The sequence below is a fragment of the Odocoileus virginianus genome, chromosome 20, assembly GCF_023699985.2.
Source record: "Odocoileus virginianus isolate 20LAN1187 ecotype Illinois chromosome 20, Ovbor_1.2, whole genome shotgun sequence".
Taxonomy (NCBI): Eukaryota; Metazoa; Chordata; class Mammalia; order Artiodactyla; family Cervidae; genus Odocoileus; species Odocoileus virginianus.
Window position 1 is genome coordinate 41105498 of NC_069693.1, and position 20830 is coordinate 41126327.

Sequence of the window (20830 nt, forward strand, 5' to 3'; positions counted from 1 at the left end):
AAATTCTTTTCTACAAAGGACACTGCTCCAGGGTCCCAGCTCTGGCCACTGTTCCCATTTCCCTCCACACTTCCATAATCCCACAGTCCTCTCCAAAACCTATCAGATCCTAAACCTTGAGAAAGCACCCCCTGATGAGAGGCAAGTGGCCTTTAATGAACAGCAGCCCCAAAGGGAGGCAGACACAGGGCCACTTCTGGACTTTGGATGTGTCTTGAGAAGCAAAGCACCAATTTCTGCACACCAGAAAAGGTACCTGAGAGTGTATATTTATAGAAAGATACATAGAAATGGACAGATGGCATCTATCTACAGATACAGGAAGCTCTGTTAGAGAATCACGTAAGTATGTATATATTTGCCAATGGCAGGACATGAGGTTTCCACATCTTCATTCACAACCGACAACACACAATTGCCTGATCTTGGAAAACCACACTTGTTTATGTGGTTAGTTCCCTCTCCAGAGGTTTCCAAAGTGAGAAGGCTGGTTTCAGGGGCAGTCTTTAAATATGTGTGTGTATCTTTCTAAAGAAGAGAGGAGGAGGAGAGAAAAAGGAGAAATGTATTTTCACGTTGCACAAGGCAGGAAAGATGGGGCTGGTTTGGGGCAGGGGGCGTGATCCCACTGGAAAGGTGTGAAAGGTTAACTCCAGAAAGGACAGCTAAGGTTTCTAGGTTGGGACATCAAAACACAACAGCCGGGAAGGTCGCGCAGTCCGCTGAAATCCCTTGTAGCACATTACAATCAGTTAAGGGCAAAATAAAATCAGAATCATACTAAGAGGTAGCAGCTGTTTATCTTCTCGGAGATTTCGAGGGTCTCTGGAAGCCCGGCCGGGTAAGGGTGTTCTGGAGTGGGGCAGGATTCTGGCCGAGGGCTCTGGGGGTGGGGCTGGGGGTGGGGGAAGGGAAGGGTGTGGGATGGCCCCGCGTGGACACTGGCAGCTCCGGAGCCCCAGGGAGCCTCTGCCACTGCAGGCCACTTCCAAACCCACAGTCACTTCTTGGGTAAGTTATGCAGTCCCCACAACATATAAATAAAAGTTTAGTTCTGTGTTTCCATATATCTTCTACATGGAGGCTAGCTGAATATTAGTGGAGTAACAATAATTATTAATAAACAATAATCGTCATAATAACAATAATTAATAGAATAATAATGCCTTGGGGGCCTGGGGGAGGGGGTCCTTCATATGGTGGGGGCGGGGCGGGGGGCGGGGCTCTATGTCTCTATGTCTGGTAGAAGTGATGGTAATGGTGGTGGTGTTCGTGGTGGTGGTGATGTTCGTGTCTCTGGACCGCCTGGCCGGCCTGGCTCTCGTACACCACCACGGCGGGCAGCTCCCTCAGGTGGTCCCGCCCCACGACGGTGCCACCCACGGCCAGCGGCGCCTGCAGGCCCCGGCACCCTTGCTGGCTCTCCTTGGCGCGGTTCTTGTGCTTCCGGTGCCCGAGGGGCGCCAGGGTGGGGAGGAGGGCCGGGCTGGCGGCCAGGTGGGCCGAGGGGGCCACCGCAGGGACCGCGGGTCCCCCGGGGGGCTTGCTGCGTGCCCCTCTGGCCACGTGGCCCACACCCACGCTCTTGCCCTGGGCCTTGGGGGACCTCACAAAGTGCTTGCTCCCGTCCTGGGTGCCGCCCCGGAGCCGCTGCTGGACCTCCGAGGCCTTGGCGAAGGGGGCGTCAAGAAAGTGGAAGGAGCCGGGGTCCGCGCCCGGGGGCTTGCGGTGTGGGACGTGGATGGCTTCCGGCTCATGGGAGCGAGATCGAGTAGGGTTGGAGGCGCGAGGGGGCAGTTCTGACTTCTGGGCCACTGACGGGGAGCCTAGGAGTCAACGCAACAGACGTTTAGTGAGCACCTACTGTGTGCTGGTGTTGCAGGGTGCCCCAGAAATCACCCGCACCCCCAGCTCTCCCAGATGGAGAGAGGCAGCTGTTCCTTATCAGAGCTCCCCCTCCCCACCCACTGCCGGCTCCTCCCTGTCTTGGAGAGTTTTCTAGGATGGATCTTTGCCATCTGCTAAGTGGGAAAAAACTGTTTCTTTGTTGGGTCTTTAAAAATAATTAATTCTCCTTCTGAGAGTTTGAAAGGAGAGGAGACAGAGACACTGTTAACTGTCTAAGGCCACCGGGGCACGAAGAAAATCTATGAGCATGTTCCTTCGCTTACAGAGGTAACCCAGAAAGGAATTAAACACAGGAGGAGGGGGAGAAGGGCGCTGAGGGGAGTGAAATTAAGTGGGCTGCGTCTTCATTTATCATAGCAAGAGCCAAGATGTCAAGGGCTCATAAAGACAGAGCGGTGTTTTGCTTAACCAGGCGCGGGGTCCTCACTGCAAGAGAGGCGAACTGGGTGGGGATGGGTCAGGGTGCAGCACTGAACTGCTGTTTTCACTGAATTAGAAACCCTTGGATAATATTTGATTTTGTTCAACTTCCTACATCTTTCAAAAGTTTTCAAGATCTTCTCCTAGAAGAAGACTTGAATCCCTCTAGTAAAAGCTCCGCCTCCCCCCAGCCCAGGGGGCCAGTGAACACCTCCACCCCGCCCACCTGCCCTCCCGGCCATGCCCTCCCCTGGCCACCCGCTCAAGTAAAGGTGCTCCCTTACCAGGCCCAAACTGGGACGTGTAGTTTTCTATCCCGGCGAGATCTAAGTAGTGGTTTCTCCTCTCAATGTTCTCATCCACGCAATGGTGGTGGCAGCCGGACTGCTCCAGATGGCTGTCACCCTGGAACCTTTCAGGGAAGGCAAGCGAGAGGGTGGGCCCTGGCCTCACAGTGGGAGAGTCCCACCCAGCTCCTGGGCATTTCGGTCTGGGTCTCGGGAGTGGGGGAGGGAGTGACCACTTCAGTACTCTGGCCCTCCTTTTCCTCCCCCGCCTGGCCTCCCTGGGCCAAAGCAGAGAGTAACTGATCAAAAAGATGGTCCAGAGCCAGGCTTCAAACCGTGTGTCCCCAGTGTCTGCCTGGCTCCTCAGGGGGTGGGGAGAACAGAAGCCCCCAAGCCACTGGAGCTGAGGTCAGCAAACTCCATCACCTGCCCAAAATCCAGCATGGGCCTTCCCGGTGTGTATATGTAAGGTGTGTGTGGGTGGTTGGGTGGGGGGTGACGTTTTCCCCACTGCAGGATTCTGGGCTCCCTGCCCCTCCCCTTCAAGGGTCTCTGTGATCTGCCCATGCTAGCTTGCCTCCTCGCTGCTCCCTTTAGGACAGCCCCCCACATCTGTAGCCAGCCTGGGCACCCCTGATCGCTAGCCCTCTCCTCACACCATGCTGTGTCCCTGCATGGACCCCAGCTTCTCTCTTCCCCCAGTGCTATTTCTCAAATCCCAGTCATTTCCTTTCCACATACACAGGAGTTACTGATGCATCTTCATGCCTCCCATGTTACTGTTACATTATACTACTGTTTAACTCAGCACTTTTCTTTACTCAGTCTCTCTCTTTTCATCCCTCCCTCCCTTTACTTCCTTCCTTGCAGTTAAAGAAAAACAACAGGTGAAAGCTAATTGCAGTCTTACAATCCTTTATCCACATTTCTGAAATTCAAAACGCCTGAAAACAAAGATTTTCCATAACTTGTTGGGCAGCCAAGCTTGCTCTAAACAGATGTGAAGGTAGCTATAGTCTTTATCTCATTTAGCGTGAATATTTATACATGTCCTTGCAGAAATACTTCTGTGCTAAATCCTGGATTGCTGCTCAGACCTCAAGCAGAAATACAGTGGGAGCACCTTTCTAAAACTCAACAAATGCCAAATTCCAAAACAAATCTGGCCCACGGCATTTTGGATGAAGCAACACAGACCTACATTTAGGTATTTTGGAAAACTGAGCTTGATTTGTGAACCTGTCCTCTTAAGTCACACATGCGCTCCCCCCCCCCCCCCCCGCCCCTGCCCCACCCCACTTCCTGCCCCAGGAGGATGCAGACTGCAGCCTCCTGCTTGAAATCCCTTAGAAGCTGGTACAACGCTGGTGCTCAACCCATGCTTGGGACCGCCTTACCTGAGGAGGGCCCGCTGCTTCTTCTCCCAGCTTCGCAGCTCCTCGGCAGGCTTGGTCTCAGCTCTGGGCCTGGCACTCTGCAGATCTGAGTCCCACCCGAAAAACAGACGGGTGAGCAGCTTGCTCCTGCACCCACCCACCTCCCGGCCCTTCCCAGGCTGCCTAGCACACAGTCCTTAAAAACTGGCCCAGGGGGGCAGCGTCACAATAGCTCTGTGGGGAGGGTTCTCTGAGCCAGGACTAATTAGAGGGGTCTTGCAGCTATGTGCCCGGCTTAACTCCTCTCCCAGACTCACCTCCTCCCAGACTGCTTAGCCACCTTCGAGGCTCCGCGCACTCGCCCACTCTCCCCATACCCAGGCCCACCTCCAGCGCTTTGCTCACCCAGGGCCTTCCATCTCTAGAACTCCTTCCCTATCCAAACCCTGGTCCTTCAAGGACCTGCTCAAACCCCACTTGTCCGCAGAACAGCTCACAGGAAAAGCCCTAGGCTCCCCACCCCCCAACCCCCACACTCCTCCTGCCTGGGCTCTGATCCTCCCTGAGAGCTGGGCGTGAACGACCCCCTGGCTAGCATGGCCCACCCGCCCTCACCGGGGTGATTGAGGACGATGCTCTTCTTATTCTGGCTCCCATCTGGGGCCACCGTGAGCTTGACCCGCAGCGTCTTGCTCGACGTTGGGGAGTGGTTGACGGAGGAATCGACCACCTCGTAGATGGTGTGCAGCAGGCTGGTGATGTCCTGGATAGGAAGGGAAGCAGAGACCCACGTGCATTTAAAACAGAAGACTCGGAGGGGCGGTGGAGTCTGAAAGGTGGAAACCTCCCGGGTTCCCCCAAAGCCCAGCCTCAGGCAAACAAGGATGTCAGAGGTTCACCGGGACCAGAAGCAAGACTGAGGGAGAGGGCGGGTGAATGACCTGAACTCACAGGAAGGGCGGTGGGCAGCGGGGCTCAGTGGCATCTGGGCCCACGGAGGCACTGAATGGAAGCCACTTCAGAAAGCTCATGCCCCGCGGGTGCAGAGTTGCCCCAGGAATTCTACATCCCCCAGACTTCCGGGATGTCCTGCCAATGCTAAGCCATCTCCCAGGCACCAGGGAAAGCTCTTCCACTGGGCACTATTTAAAAGGTAAACTTAGAGGAGGGGCTCAGATACTGTGGGCGTGAGCATCAGCAGCATCTGCTTCCTGTCTGATGAGCGCCTTCTCAATGAAAAATGAAAAAGTGGATGCATCCCTAATGATAAACTCTTTTGTGAGAACTTGACCAAAACTCTTCTTCTCTCTAGACCTCAGTTACCCCCTCAACCAGAACAGGGCTCTCCAATCCTTTGAGTTGGGGGATGGAGGTGGGACCAGGTCCCCCTCTGTAGGTCCCACCCACCACATCTGCCTAAGGTCCTTGGTCTGAGGGGAGGCTTCATGCTTTAAGTGATGTTGGAAACCTCTAGAAAAGGTATTTGCCCTCTATAGGCCAGGCTCAGAGACTCTTCTGCCCAGAGACTCTTCATGAATACAGATGGACTCAGCCCTCTGTTGGCCCCTCACCCATAAGCCTTTAGGCAGAGGTTACACCAAGCGCTGCGTGGCTCTGCAGTAGGTGGATAGATGACCAGAGGTGGTGGGATCAGCTGGGCACTGTCCCCACCCACAGGAGGTGGCAACCACCCAACTCAGCTGCTTGTAAGGTGACAAGTGCTGGCTGAGGGTCATTCCAGAGAAGCCAGAAATCCAGAATCTCCTGTTACGTTTTCACAATCTTTGATACTGGCAACTAATTTTTTTTTTTTTCTCAACTCGGTTTCCCTCTGCCCCCAGCCCCTGGCAACCCCCATTTTATTTCTGTCTCTATGAATTTAACTACTCTAGATACCTCATACACGTGGACTCATGGAGTATTTGTCTTTTTGTGATTGGCTTCTTTTACTTAGCATAATGTCCTCGAGGTTCATCCACGTTGTAGCATGGGTCAGAATTTCCTTCATTTTTAAGGCTGAATAATATTCTGTTGTATGGATATGTCACATTTTGCCTATCCATTCATTCATCAATGGACACGGGAGTTTGTGCCCACCTTTTGGCTATTGTGAATAATGCTGCCATGAACATGGATATGTGCAAGTATCTCTTAGAGAATTCGCTTTCACGTCTTTGGGGTATATACCCAAAAGTGCAATTTCTGGGTTATATGGTGATTCTACGTTTAACTCTTTTGAGAAAACTCCATACTATTTTTCATAGTGCTGAACCAATTTACAATCCCACCAATAGCGCACAGGGGTTCCCTTTTCTCCACATTCTCACCAACACTTGTTATTTTTTGTCCTTTTGATAACAGCCATTCTGATTGTGAGGTAATATCTCATTGTGGTTTTGACTTGTATCTCCCTCATGATTAGTGATGTTGAATATCTTTTCATACACTTATCAGCTATTTGTATATCTTGTTTGGAGAAATGTCTAGTTAGTCTCTGCCCATTTTTTAATTAAGTTGCTTGTTGTTGCATTGTAGGAGGTCTTTATATATTCTGGATATTAATTCCTTCTCAGACACTTGATTTGAGGATATTTTCCCCTATTCTGTAGGTTGCCTTTCATTCTGCTGATTGTGTCCTTTGATGCACAGAAGGGTTTAATTTTGATATGATCCAATTCATCTGTTTTTGCTTTTGTTACCTGTGCTGGGCTAGAACACCTGGGGGCTAGATTGGGGTTGTTGGGGACTGCCAGTTTGAGACCTGGACTCCAGCCTCTCACTTGCTGGCTCACTAGGGATCCCAGCAATTCTAGCAAGGCCCACAGAGGACCCCCTGTTTCTTCTTCTCTTTCCCTTGAGCTGCCCTGCACCACCACAATTGCCCACTCTCATCATCTTAGGAAGCCCATGAAGGTGGCATCATTATCTCTATTTTACAGATGAGGAAAGTGAGGTTCGTCAACATCATTGCCTAAAGCATCACATACCAGGCCTGGGGCCCTGGGATGCCAACCCGAGGGCCCCAGATGATTCAAGGTACAGGAACAAATGTGCTTTGGCAGTCCCAGCTGGAAAATACGCCCTGCTGATTACACAGAGTCCAGCATGGAAGAGTAGGTGCCTGTGACTACTGTATAAACGAACACCTAAAGGATGAACAGGTACTTTCTTCTGAGTTGGGAAGCTGGCCCAGATGCCAGCTGGAGACTGTGGTTGCAGTGAGGTGGGAGCCTGAATGCCCCAGCGCACAGGGACGTGCATGATGATGGCCAGAGAGCGTGGAGGGGAGCGGTATTTATAGCCAGATTTGAGGAGTGGCTTTGGGGCTAAAAATAGATCGGGGGAAACACCAGGCTGGGTCCTCCCTGGACTGGGAGCCAACCTCCTTGCTGCTTGGCAGGAGACAGACACCAGTGAAGGCCCTCCCTGCGACTGAGTTGGGGCACCCTCCTTGGAAATCTTCACACCCTTGCTATTCCTCATGTTCGCAGGGGGTGAGGGAAAGCAGAATGAAAAATGAGAAAGCAGTGTCTGCCTGCAAGGTTTTGTGAGGCCTCCAAGGAGGGGGGCAAACCCTTTTATGGTGAGGTCCTGAGACTCCCTCAGTCTCTTCTGAGCCAGAAAGGAAGAGGGTGACTACCAGGGGCCACCACACGTGTTAGGAGAGGGGAGAGGCCACTGCACCCCTGAGAAGCCCAGTCTGGCCTCCCCTTGAATCGCCACCTCCATGCAGTTCTGTTTACCCAGGCTTCAAGCCTGGGATGCGTTCTCCTATAAAGATAATAACTCCATTCCCAAACAGCCTGGCCCGGGGTGGGCAGGGGGCGCAGAGGGAGGAACAGGGGCTTCCCAATCTGAAAAAACAATGACCCCGCACAGACAGCATGGCAGCTGGAGGGCACTTGGTGTGGGTGTGGGGGGGTGTGGTCTCACCTAAATCATCCCCCGTCTCCTCGGGGTCCCAAACCGGGAATGGTCTCTGCTGCTTCCCAAATACTCAGGTCTCTCTGGGGTCTTTGCCTGCTCAGAATCCATTCCCTTCTCTTAATAACAGACCCTTGATTTTATTTTGTGATCCAAATCCATTCCATTTTTCATTCTATGGGACTCACGTGTCAACCTTCCCTTGACTCCAGAATGAGCACATGGACTCAGAATCAGCCATTAAAAGCATCACAAACTTATGGCCAAAATGGTTCTGGACCAGTCATGTCACTCAAGCAAAGCCGATCACATTCAGTGGTGGAGCTCCACGTGACATTCTGAACTTGGGAGAGCTGCAAAAGGGATGGGGTATAGACTGAAACTATCAGTCATTATCTTGCCAACGGGAGAGACCATTGATAATGAAGGAACAGAGGAGAGAACCGTGAAGAACAGCTAGTCTTGAGGTCACTGAACCTCTGGATCCAGCCATGCCTGAAGTCAGTGCCTGTGGACTGAATTTTCAGTTACATGAGCCAGTATGGGCCTCTCTCTCTCTCCGCCTTTTTTTTTTTTTTAAACTCACAGTAGTTTGTGCAGGGATTCTGTCACTGACACCCAAAGAATCCTGAATGACTGAAATTCACTCACAGCTTCTTCCTCCAATCTGTTCTAACATCCTCTAAACCACAGCCTGAGGAAGAGGTGGCCTTTTTTTCACCTGGGTCTCCTCCGGCAGCTTCTCCTATGATACCTACAGAGAAGGAAATACGAGCCCTGAACCGGGACAGGGCGATAAGATAGCAAAGTTTCGGTTCTCCCTGGGAGCACCCTGAGGCCCTCACGTGCTGGGCGAGAGGCGGGCGTGGAGCCAGCCAGGCTCCTCTCAGGCCTCTGCGGATCTGTTACAGGCCACACACCTGGGCCTCCTGGGGAGGGAGTGGATGTCAGAGAGAGACAGGACTGAAAAGGCAACAAGGAGGCAGAAAGGAGGGTATCAGGGCCCAGGCAAAGGAGAGGCAGCAATCATCAGTAGTAACTCAGATGAGATCACGCGCCAGCCTACACAAGCCCTTCCCTGGCTTCCCTTAACACCTGAAGTGAAGTCAGGTTGCCAGCTGCGGCCTCCGAGGCCCTGCATGACACGTCCTGCTGGCTCCTGGCTGCAGCCCTGTCTTTCCAGATGAGCAGCCATCGCACCCGTCTCCTCTGGGTCCTTAAACTGCCCGGTGCTCTCATTCTCCCCAGCTTGGCGTCTGCAGGGCTCAGCGCCCATGTCACCTGCTCCAGGAGGCTTCTCTGGTCCCTCCAGCCCGTCTCAGTCGTGCGCATGTGCTACGTCGCTTCAGTTTTATCCAGCTCTTTGCAGCCCTATGCACTGCAGCCCGCCAGGCTCCTCTGTCCATGGGATTCTCCAGGCAAGAATACTGGGGTTGCCATGCCCTCCTCCAGGGGATCTTCCCAACTCAGGGATCGAACCCGTGTCTCTTATGTCTTCTGCTTTGGCAGGCGGGTTCTTTACCACTAGTGCCCCCTGGGAAGACCTTCTCAGTCACACCCCTCCGTTTATCTCTGTCACTGAACAAATCACAGCTTACGATGATTGGTTCAGGCTCTGCTTCTCTCAGTGGACTGTGAGAGCTACGTGGCTAGGAATTGCATCTGTGCTGTTTCCCCAAAGCGCACCCAATGCACAGGAGGTGCCCACCGTAGGTGCGCCATGCACAGACCCAGGTATAGAGGAAGGGTGAGAGGGGCCCAGGAGGAAAGAGATGTGGGAGAGGTTTGAGGGGAGAGAGAGATACAGGCCTGCAGCGAGGTGAGGGGTGAGGTGGGGGTGGACAGGCTTGTAACAGAGCCACTGGCAACACCCTGGGCGCTGGGTTGCTCATTCCTGCATCAGTGGAGAGAGGCACTGGGTGCCCAGCCGACCCCAGCCCCTGGGCAGACTAGCCGAGGTGGGAAGTGGCCTGGGGTGATCTCGGAGCTCTGGGACCAGAGAGGGAAGGAGGCGGGACAGGACTCTGCTGGGGACCGGGTCCCCCTCCACGGAGGTCTGGGGCCCTGTGCCTGCCTCTTGCCCCTCCCCAGCCTGAACGCTGCTCGCGCCAGAGCATCCTGGCGGCCCTTCCTCTCTGTCACCTCTTCCTTCTCACCAGTTTCCATGAAGCTCCCAGGGGCCTCACTCCTGCCCTCCCCACCTGCCCTGAGGAGAAGGGGAAGAGGCAACGGGGGTGGGCACATGATGAAGAGTCCTGCACCGGGGTGTGGCCTGGCGGGAGGCCAGGCAGGTAACTCACCTCTCGGGTGACCTTGCCGTTGTTGTCAAAGTCATACAGGGTGAAGGTCCACTCCTGCCGGCTGTCCTCCTCCACAGACACGTCACACTGCAACTCCTGGATGTGAACACACAACAGGCACGCGTGGCCGGTCACTCGGCGGCTGGGATACCCGGAGGCTGGGTCACGGGGCCGCCAGCCTCCCCGCTGCCCTCCCCAGACCCTGTGTGAAGGAGACTGTGATGACCAAGACATGCCAGGCCTGGGAGAGAGGCCAAGCCGGGCCGGGGAGCTTGGGCCTGGGGAGAGGGGCCCGGGTACCAGACACTCTCGGGTCTTCAAAGGCAGAGGAAAGACAAAGGAGGGCTCTGGGAGGAGGCGTGTGCCCTCAGGACGAATGAACTTGGAGCCAGGGGTAGAAGCTACTGGAAGACACAGGGGGTAACTTAGCCACGGGCTAACCTGGAAGGCAGGACGGGAGGAGTGTTAAGAGCTGAAGGCTCAGCCCTAGGTGCCAGTCTGGGCCTGGCCCTCTGCGGTGGCGTGACCTTAGACGTGGCCTTTCTCATCTCGGTACCTCAGTTTCCCCTCATACAGACTACAGAAGATGATGGTGTAGACCTCAGAAGGTTGTTGGGAGCATAACTGCCCCAGCCCATGTCCCCTGCGCCCCCTCCATGTTCCCCTATAGTTGTGGTGGGCTGCTTCCCACCTCCCACCTCAAGCGTCCCGCTTCCCTGTTTGAGGAGTCAGGGACTGAAGATCCCCGGGAACCGGAACAAGGAAGGGGCCAAACCGGGGGACACATCTGAGTACTTTCAGCGTGGCTCTCTAGGGAGCCCCAGCGGACACGCTGCCCGAGACCTGCTCACCAACCAACCCCCGCCACCCCCAGTGACGGGCACCCCCCCTTCCCTGCTTCCTGGGGTCACCTCCCAAGTCCTGTCTCAGGGTCTGCTCGGAGAGAACGGGAATCAAGTACGTAAGCCACTTGGCTCAGAGAAAAGCCCAATTAACGGTGGTAGCGGCTATTGTCTTTGCTGGAATGACTAATACAGCAATGATGTCATCACCAGGGCTCCCACAGCCCGAGGTGTCCAACCGCAGGGACAGGGAGCGGGGAATCGGGGAGCTCCGTCACCGGCCGCCCACATGCAGGGGCTGGCTGAACACCAGACAGACAGGTCCAGAGAGGACAGCCGTCTGGGGAAAGAGAATCCACAGACAGCCTTTTAGACCCACAAGTCCTATGAAAACAAGCGAAGACACCCCCATACCATCCGGTTCCATGTCTTGCCTTGGCCCACGTTTCCTTCTGCAGGAGGACAGACTCAGCGCCCCCAGAGAGGGGCGGTGCCTGGCCTCCCAAGGCTGGCTGGAGTAAGCCCCAGCACAGCGGCCCTGCCCCAGGCTGCTGCAGCTCACAGCCAGCTCCCTCTAGCAATTCTCGGGCAGCCCACGCTGAGTTCAAAGTCGGCCTTCCCTCAGTTGTGACACGCCTGTCTGATACCTGCCAAGTGCCCACTCTGCTCTCCAGCACTGCGTCCTGCAGCACTTGCCTGGCACACATGCATGTACACGAGTGTGTGCCTGTGGGCACATGTGCACACACATGTACACATGAGCACGTGCTCACACGTACATATGTATCCAATGCATACATCTGCAATACACATTCATGCACACCTGATACCCTCTCCCAACCCCTCCACTTGGCTCCAAAGACAGCTTGGGTTAGAAGTTCAGAAACTTGGGTCAAGTAACTACCCCCACCTCCTGTGACCTCTGTCACCTGCATCTTCTTGTCCCCCCAGCCCCGGCCTCTCCGGTGAGTACTCCTCGGGGACCCCGGGTGAGTCACAGGCATCAGCTGGCCCCCGTCTGGAAGCAGACCCACATGGGCTTCCAGGAAAGACGTCCGAGTCTGGCCCTTTCCTCTGCCCTGGCCTCAGTGTTGGCTTTGCCAAGCACCTCCAGAAGACCCACAGGGATCCGGGGTGGGGGGCTCAGGAAGTTAGCAACCCCAGGTCCTCAACGAGACGCCCCCTGCTCCCTCAGCTCCTGCATCGGGGGACACAGGGCCCTCGATGACCTGTCTCACCCCCTCTTCTGCGTCATCTCCCCTATGCTATTCCCACACAGCCGGCCAGCACTGGCGAGTCTCCAGGCCCTTGCTTCTGCTCTTCTCTTGGCAGGGAGTGTCCTCCTGATCCCAAAAGCTCCCCTGTGCATCACCTCTCACAGATCCTGTCTCTATGCTCAGAGGCTCAACGCAGACACTTGCCCTCCCCAACCTCTGCCTGCAGCCCCGGCTCCCTCCTCAGGGCACTGTGCAGAGTTTGGGTCTGCCAAAATGCCCATCACTCTGCACCCTCTGGGCTGACTTAGGGGCCCTCCCTGTCCCCTCTCCACACTCCCAGACCCCCATCACAACACTGACCGTGCAGTTACTGAGCCTGGGTCACTCATCTGTACCCCTGACCACACTGTGCTCCGTGAGGCAGGAACCAAGCCCAGTATACACTGCCGGGTTCCCTGGAACCAGCGGGTGTCAATCCCCATTGGAAGGAAGAAGGAAAGTACTTATTCTGCACTGGACACCCTTTAAAGCACTTGAGATGCCTTAATTCATCATGTATCCAACATCCCAGCAGATAGATATTGTCAGCAGTAGCCAACCTTTTTGGCACCAGGAACCAGTTGCAAGGAAGAAAATTTTCCATGGACCAGGGGGTAGGGAATGTTTTCAGGATGATTCAAATGCATTTCATTTATGATGTACTTCATTTCTTATTTCTTATTATATCAGCCCCACCTCAGATCATCTGGCAGTAGATCCCAGAGGATGGGAACCCCTGGATAAAATGACTATCGCCATTTTACAGAGCAGGCGAGTGAGGCAGTGGCAGAAATGGTAACTAAACCTCCATCTGTGGGTTTCAGGGCTCTGCCCTAGTGATCTTGTTGGGGAGACAGAGCAGGAAGGAGGGAGGGTCAAAGGAGGGTGGGGAGAGGCCAGTAAGCTCCCTGCGGGCAGCCTGGATCTCCCACTTGGCTTTGCCAAGCACCTCCAGAAGACCAAGTTTGGCCAAGCTCTCACTTGGCTCTGTGCTTGGTACACACAAGGAACTTAATATACCATCTAGGGATGCAGGACAGACAGACTGCAGGCTCTGGGAGAGCATGTCTGTTTTGCTGTTGACCATCTGAGTCCCACCTGGGCTTCCCATGTAGTGCTAGTAGTAAAGAACCCACTTGCCAATGCAGGAGATGTAAGAAACGCAGGTTTGATCCCTGAGTCAGGAAGATTCCCTGCAAGAGGGCTTAGCAACCCACTCTAGTATTCTTGCCTGGAGAATTCCATGGACAGAGGAGCCTGGCGGGCTACGGTCCATAGGGTCACAAAGAGTCGGACACGACCGAAGCAACTTAGCACACACGCGCCTGAGTCCCAGACTGAGGGACCTGCCCAAGGCCTCCTGGTCACCTGTCCTACCTGAGAGCCCCATCGTGCTCCCCTGGACAGCCTCGGGAGGGAGCTGGTAGCAGAGATTTCCTTCACCCACGAGGAAACAGAGGACCAGAGAGGAAGTGCAGGCAGACACAGCAGCACCAGGGCCAGAGTGCCGTCTCGCCTGTCCACTCTCCTGTCCTTCCCCAGACCAGCGGCCACAGCCTCTGGCCACCACCCCACAGTGAGAGGCCAGGGGCCTGAGCTGAGAGGGGAGGGCCACGGGGAGTCCCCAGGGCCTGTGCCGAGCTGGGGTAGCCCCAGATGTGGCAGGAGGAGCGGTTGATCATGGGGGAGGAGAGGGGCCGTCACATCTGGAGGGGCCTCAGCCCATCAAAAAGCAGCACTGGGCAGGGAAAACCCTTCTGCCCAGGGTTCAGCACCAGGGAAGGAAACTTACTTCGAATTTCAGCTGTTTCTTGGAGCCCGGGCAGGGTTCGCCTGACTTCTCCATCCTCTTCTCATCTCCGCTGGCCAGTCCGTCTGTCTTCTCAGGAGGCAGGGCCACTGCGGGGGGAAGGAATAAGGGAGCAGGCGTGAGTTGGAGGGCCCTGAGCCGCCCCAGGGCCAGACCCTGTGGCTCTGCCCGGAGGCCGTCCTCACCATGGCGCGGTGGGCCCACTCTGCCGGCCGCTTTGTTAGAGTCAAATCCCTCTGTCCTCCGGCCCCGTTAATGCCCGGGGCTGTCCCAGGGGAGGCCCCCTCCTGGGGGCCTCTTCGCCAGCTGCTCAGGTCGCCCAGTGGGCCTCACAGGCCTCTGTTGTCTGTGGCCCAGAGAAGCAGCCTGAGGCCACCCACAGCATCTTTGGGGCCAAAGAGCAGGTGAATGAGGGCAGAGAGGAGCTTCTGGAGGCCCCAGAGGGAGCTCTGGACCACAGCTGCTTTCTGCAGTCTCCCTGCCTTCCCTGAGAACACTGCGGTGACCTCAACGATGCCACCTGCCTGGGCTCAGCATGCCGCACACTGGTGGGTGGTCAGGAAGGGGAACAGAAATGGGGAGGGACAGAAATGGAGTTCACTGAGGTAGGGGAAGCACACATACGTAAACATATACACACACGTGTGCACACACACACATGCATGCACACCTTGGTATCTTCAGGAACCAGCTCACCCTGGTTTTCCATTCTGCCTCTGCTCACCTAGAGGGGCCTCCCTCTGCCCGAAGTGTTGAGTGGAGGGCTCTCTGGTCCTTCCGTGCCCTCCCAGGAGCAGTGGGAAGGTGGGCATGAAAGCTGGTGGTCTGTGGACATCACTTTCCCATGAACACCCCCAGGGGGTGCCAGGGGACAGGGCTGGGGGCAGCCATCATCCCTGAGCCCACGGCTCCATCAGATCTTGAATGTCCCGCAAGACCCCTCCAGCCTCTCCAATCTGCCTGATAAAGGGGACTCAGGTTTGCTCTAGAATGTGCTTTCTAGAACCTCACAGCTCCTCTCTCTCGAGTCCCTCAGCTTCCCTGGGGCAGTGATTCTGGTGCCCTGTGTTACAGGGGAGCAAACGGAGCCTAGCTCTCACTTGAGGAACTGTCCCCCTGTGTCCAACTAGGGGTGGCCCAGGAGGGCCCTGTGAGCAGCTGAGATGCCTGGGCAGTGGCCCCGGCCAGGGCTGGACTTTCTTGGGAAGTCAGGAGCCTGGAGATATATGTCTACCAGGCCAGGAAACCAGGTCGGGGGGCCTTGCCTCTCCTCTGACCCTGTCCCCCACCACACTCACACACCCCAGCTTTGCAGGCCAGGATCCAGGAGTGGCTGCTAGGGAGTGCCCCAGATCTCCCACTTGCCCCCTGCCCTGTGGGCCCAGCAGTTATTCAAAGCCCTTCCTGGGGAAGCCTCAGAGATTCGTGGCTGACTACACTGCTCATTAACTCACTCGGTCCTCACAGCAACCCCTGGAGGCAGGTACTAGGATCAGCTCCACTTTCCAGATGGGAAAACTGAGGTACAGAGAGGTGAATTGCTTTGCTAGTAAATGGCAGGGCTAGGATTTGAACCCAAGCAGCCTGGCTCATGCTGTTGACCCCTCCATGCTGTTCTTGGCTTGGTACAGCAGACTCGGTGCCAGCCCTGGAAGAGGGTAATCTCTGCTTGGGCTCTGATCCTCCCTACACTGTGTGTGGTTCCAGGCAGGTCACATAACTTCTCTGGGTATCTCAGTTTCCCCAACTGTACAGTGGGGATGATAATAGTCCCTTCCCCAGAGGATCCTTGTGTGGATTCAAGGAGTTGCAACTGAAAGGGCTAAGAGCCCAGGGTCAGCACACGGGGTCCAGCCATTAGTAGTGACAGTCTGCCTAATGATGTCTCTGGGTCTCCCCTGCTGGCTGTGGTAAAGATTGTGCCTGCAATGCAGGAGCTGCAGGAGATGCAGTTTCAATCCCTGGGTCGGGAAGAGTCCCTGGAGGCTGGCATGGCGACCCATTCCAGTTTTTTTGCCTGAAGAATGCCCATGGACAGAGGAATCTGTGTGACCATGAGGTCACACAGAATCAGACACGACTGAAGCAATAGCACACACATATGATGTCCCTACACATTTTATCTTTTAGGAATCAGGAAATGAGTAGCGAAGTTTTCTAAAAGCTGAGGCTTTTGGATGCAAACAGACCCAAAAGTGTCATATCAGCCTGGGTAGGAAGCAGGACAGGGAGGGAGGACATAAAGATAAGGATGCTCCAATCACCAGGCTAGACAGGTGGGGCCAGGAAGGCCTCCATGGCCAATGATGTCCTGGCTCCATCACAGCTCCCTTCTTGACTGAGCCTGGGGGCCAGGGCTCAGTGGGATGCAGGGAGCCCCTGGGTCTCCATGCCCCTACAGTAAGGCAACAATTCCCTAAAGCTGTCAAGGGCTTCAGCTAGAGACCCCGTCTCAGTCACAGACCCTGGCTCCTCCCTGGTGATTTCACAGAATGAGGTCACTGAGAATAAACCTAAAAGATCCAGGTGGGGGCACCTGGCATCCTCATGGCTGGGGTAGTTGACAAGAGGAAGGTCAGGATGCTGCCCGCTCCAGGGGTAGGGGATGAAACCAAGTCCAGCCCTCCCTGTTCCTCCAAAGCAAACACCTCAATGGCCAAGAGGTCTGGTGTGACACCGAGCCCCGGAGAAGTCAGGTGGGAGACTGGCCAGTGACCCAAGGACAGCCAAGCATACAGCCTGCAGCATCCTGACCCCTCCATCTCAAATCTGCCGGCACGCCGCTGGGCCAGAGCTGCTGCCATCATGGGAAGAAGAAAAATAAAAAGAAGAAAGAGAAACGAAGGGCAACTCCATCTTCAAAGCTGCTGCCTCCCTCTGCCAAGGTCCTGGCTGGAGATGCAAGCCGGCGAGGCTTATCGAAACCAAACTTGAAGTTCAAAGGGAAGTTATCAGACAACCACCTTCAGGTTCAATGTTGCCTTTCAAGTTCCACTTGATAAAACCCAAAGAAAAGAAACCTCTGTCCCTGCTCCCTCCTTCTCCAGGGCACCCCTCCCCTGACACCCAGACAGCCCGTCCTCACTTAGGTCCTCCCCTGCCTGCCTTCCTTCCTCCTCTCCCGGGGAGGAGGGGAACCTCCCCCTCAATCCCGTATCCCCTTCATATGTCTTCTCCAAAGATCAGGGTTTCGTCCTGTCTTCACCAGTGGGTCCCACTCCTCAGCCCATCCTAGCTCAGAAGACCACCCAGACACCCCCCAGGAGCCCCTTCCCAGCATGAGGACAGGCACAGGTGGGTAGTATTACTGGGAGCCATCTGCCCTGGGGCCTGGGACCAGGAACAAGGACAGTCAGCACCCTGTTGCTCCCACCAAAGAAAGCCTTTCTCACTTTCACTGTCTCCTGCCCAGGGGCCAGAAGAGGTGGCAGATGATCAATGAGAAAGCTGTGCAGACCCCGGTGCCAGACGCCCGGGCTGGGACTCAGGGGCCCTGCTTCCATATCCACATGTGAGCGAGCCCCCTGAAACTAAACGACATCAAACCACTGCCCATCCCAATCACCCCTGTGCAGAACACAACCCCCTCTCTCCACCCATCCAACCTCGGGCTCATGGGCAGATGGGAGAAGGGTGAATGGGGCTCACTGCAGGCTGCCCAGGTCCCACCAACCAGAGAAGAACAGTGTTCTTGTCAGTATGGGTTTTTGCACTAGAGCCTGACCCCATTCATTCCTCATCTCCTATGCCTGTTCAGCCCACCAATTTTTTTTTTCCCAGAGGTGATCTTTCCGGGGGCACAGTTTCAGGAGGGCTCTGGTCACTCTTCAGTTGCAACAGTAACAGCAATGCTAGTTGGAAAGCAGTGGAAGGAGGAGGAGAAAAAGGAAAGGAAGGGACAGAGTGAGGAGGAAGGAAAGCCTTTCATGATCTAGAGCAGGGGCTGGCAAACTACAGCCCATGAGCCAAAGCCAGCCCACCGCCTATTTTTGTAAATAACCTTTTACTGGGACACAGAGACACCCACATCCAATGTCTATGGCGAAAGAGAGTTAAGTAGCTGCAACAGTCACTCTAATGCCCACAAAACCTAAAATATGTGCTCTTCCTGGCCCTTTAAGTAAACATTGCAGACTGCAGTTTTGCACACCCATGAGGATACAGCCTTGATAGGCAGGGTGCAGGCTGAATTTCTCCTGCTGTTCACCTGCTTGACTGGAAATCCTTGTGCAGTCCACACCTGCCCAACCATACACAGCAGCCACAGAAGAAAGAAAATGTCAACTCTGCTTTCTTAAAACCAAGTCTCAACTCTAAAGAGTCTGGGGCAGCGTGCAGAGCTCTTTCTCTGTGGAAACGGTCCCCTGTCCCTCCTCTCACCACGGCCACGGCCATGAGGAGCCAGCCGGCCGGCTGTGTTTACCAGATGATGGCTCTGTCCCACATTAGCTCCCAACCTGGCATCTCTCCACCCCCAGCAACTGCCAGATTAAATGCATTACTTGACCATCTTCACCCGCTCTCTTTGATGTTCCCTTCTCAAGCTTCAAAATACCTTTTGGAGGGAGATCAGACAGCATTAAACAGAATTACTAATTAATTAAGCAAAGTTAAATTTTAAACACTGTTTGTTGTGTTAGCCAAAAGCCTGAACAGAACAGACTTTTTTCCTCTGCTGAGATCAAAGACAGTCTCTTCCCTCTCCCCTCCCCCAGTTTAAAAAGGGGGTGGGGGTGGGGAGGAAGAGAGGGAGAAAGAAGAGAGTGTTGAGTACCTCCGGGGAGAGTAGGAAATAACCTAAATGGGGGCAACTCTGATCATGGGCCCCCCATGAACCTAATGGGAGGCATCCTCTCTTGGAAGCTCACGCTGTGAGAGCCATGGTGACTTTCTTGGGACTGTTTAGCAGTGATCCAGGGAACAGGATGGCATAGCCAACCCAGCCAGAGCTGTTGACAGCTGGCGCCGCCCAAGCAATATGAGAAGAAGGGCTGTGAAATGAAACAGATCCACCCACCCGAGACCCCACCCTCCTGAGTAGGATAAGTGCCCCAGGACTCCTCCCTTGGGTTTGGGGTCAGGGTCACTTGGGGTCATTGGGAGACTGGCTCTGAGAAGCCGACAACTGCGCACGGTACAACTCAAGGGGCGCCTTTCACATGCTGGCCATCTTCGATTTGTGTATTGCTCATGACAGTTTTTGGACAGATGGCAGAAAGGTGTCTTGAGGAGGGGCCCCTTTTTCCAATTTGCACAAACACATTCGTTGCTAGCAGAGGGCTGTCTAAACTCATTCAGCCTGCAGTCCTCTCTGGGATTTTCTGATAACGATGGGAGCCTACCACGTCCACGTGGCCAGAATGCAAATTTCTCAAGAGCTGGCCCTGCTGGCTACTGCCTCGCGGCTGCCCACAATGTATCATACATGCACAGAGCAAATATTCCATCTCAGAATGACCCACTGCACCAAATCCTCCAGGTGGACAAAACGCAGGCTACGTAACAAACACCATGAATTCTGGTGTGGTTGGGAACTGAAGTGGGAAAGAGGGCAGTTTAAAAGGGGTGGGTCTATTCTGAATCCCAGACATCGGCTAAAATCCAAACCCTGGATGATATCAGTAAATGCCAGCTTATTTTAACACAATCCAGAAGTGCCTGGTAGATATTAAACTTTGGAAGAAGAGACAAATTTGAAACATGGTATGATTAAGTCAGCCCCACCAAAACCCAGAAATGACTAATGCCGGAAGGCCTGGCGGACACCTCTTTTAGCCTGATTACCTGGCAGGTTCTTCTCAGTTGATATAACATAAGATATAACACAAGCCAGAGCTTCCTGGCTGGAGTTTGGACACTGGCCTTAACATACCCACAGGCCTTTCTCAATTGTCCAGGTCCAGATTATCTGCCACAAATATTTTAGGCTCAGGGTGGCTTGCCAGGATGTCTCTGACTCCCCAACCCTTCAAGAGCAGCTGTTAGAGGGAATGCAGATGAATTTTAATATTAGCCTATGCCAAATATAATTAGGAGGGTAAATCTGCTGCCAGTAAAAAGAGAAAGATATCGTATGTGCATTCCAGACCAAATGGTTTCTTGCGTTATCTGCATGAGGCTCTCCTCGGGGCACGAGCGTCCTAGAGACACACGAATGTGTGTGTCCTTGCACACAGCCGTGGTTTGTACAGGGGTGCTGGTGAAGTTGGTGGGTACACACACTATTCCATTCTGTCCTCTTAGTATCACCATGCAGGGTGTGGTACCATCCGCATTTTACAAGAGGAAATTAAGTGGAAGAAGCCAACCTGATGGAACCATTTCCCAGCCCCATCTCTCCACAGAGCCAGTTTTCCCTGCCAAGCACACTCTGTCTCTCAACACCTGCTCCTCCTTCAGGTCTCCAGGTTAAATGTCCCTATCTTCTGAGAAGTGTGCCCTCATGTGCTCAGGGGCTGGGTTAGATTTCCCTGCCTGGATCACACTGCTATCATCAGCACTCATGTGACTGGATCTTTCTGCTGCAGCCCCAGCCTGTCGCCCTACATAGAAGTATATCATCATCATCATCAACACACAGCAACCAGCAGTAGCAGCATCAGGATGTGAACACAGAAGATGTAGAAACGGAACGAAAATCCCTGTTTCCTGCCTCCCCAGCCACTGGTCTCTCCACTCTGTCGCAGGACAATGTTTAACACCTGTTC

The 20830-nt window shown here is 54.4% G+C and overlaps 1 protein-coding gene across 1 annotated transcript in view; it reads right to left on the reverse strand.

Annotated features, from left to right (window-relative positions):
- Positions 1-248: 248 nt before the first annotated feature.
- Positions 249-20830, reverse strand: part of NKD1 (NKD inhibitor of WNT signaling pathway 1) — an 87328-nt gene continuing 66746 nt past the window's right edge. The window contains exons 5-10 of the mRNA XM_070451321.1: positions 14106-14212; positions 10216-10311; positions 4607-4754; positions 4013-4097; positions 2613-2740; positions 249-1826 (exon numbers count right to left, since the gene is read on the reverse strand). Coding sequence (XP_070307422.1) covers positions 1234-1826; positions 2613-2740; positions 4013-4097; positions 4607-4754; positions 10216-10311; positions 14106-14212 — 1157 coding nt within the window. The 3' untranslated portion in view covers positions 249-1233. The remainder of the gene's footprint in view (positions 1827-2612; positions 2741-4012; positions 4098-4606; positions 4755-10215; positions 10312-14105; positions 14213-20830) is intronic.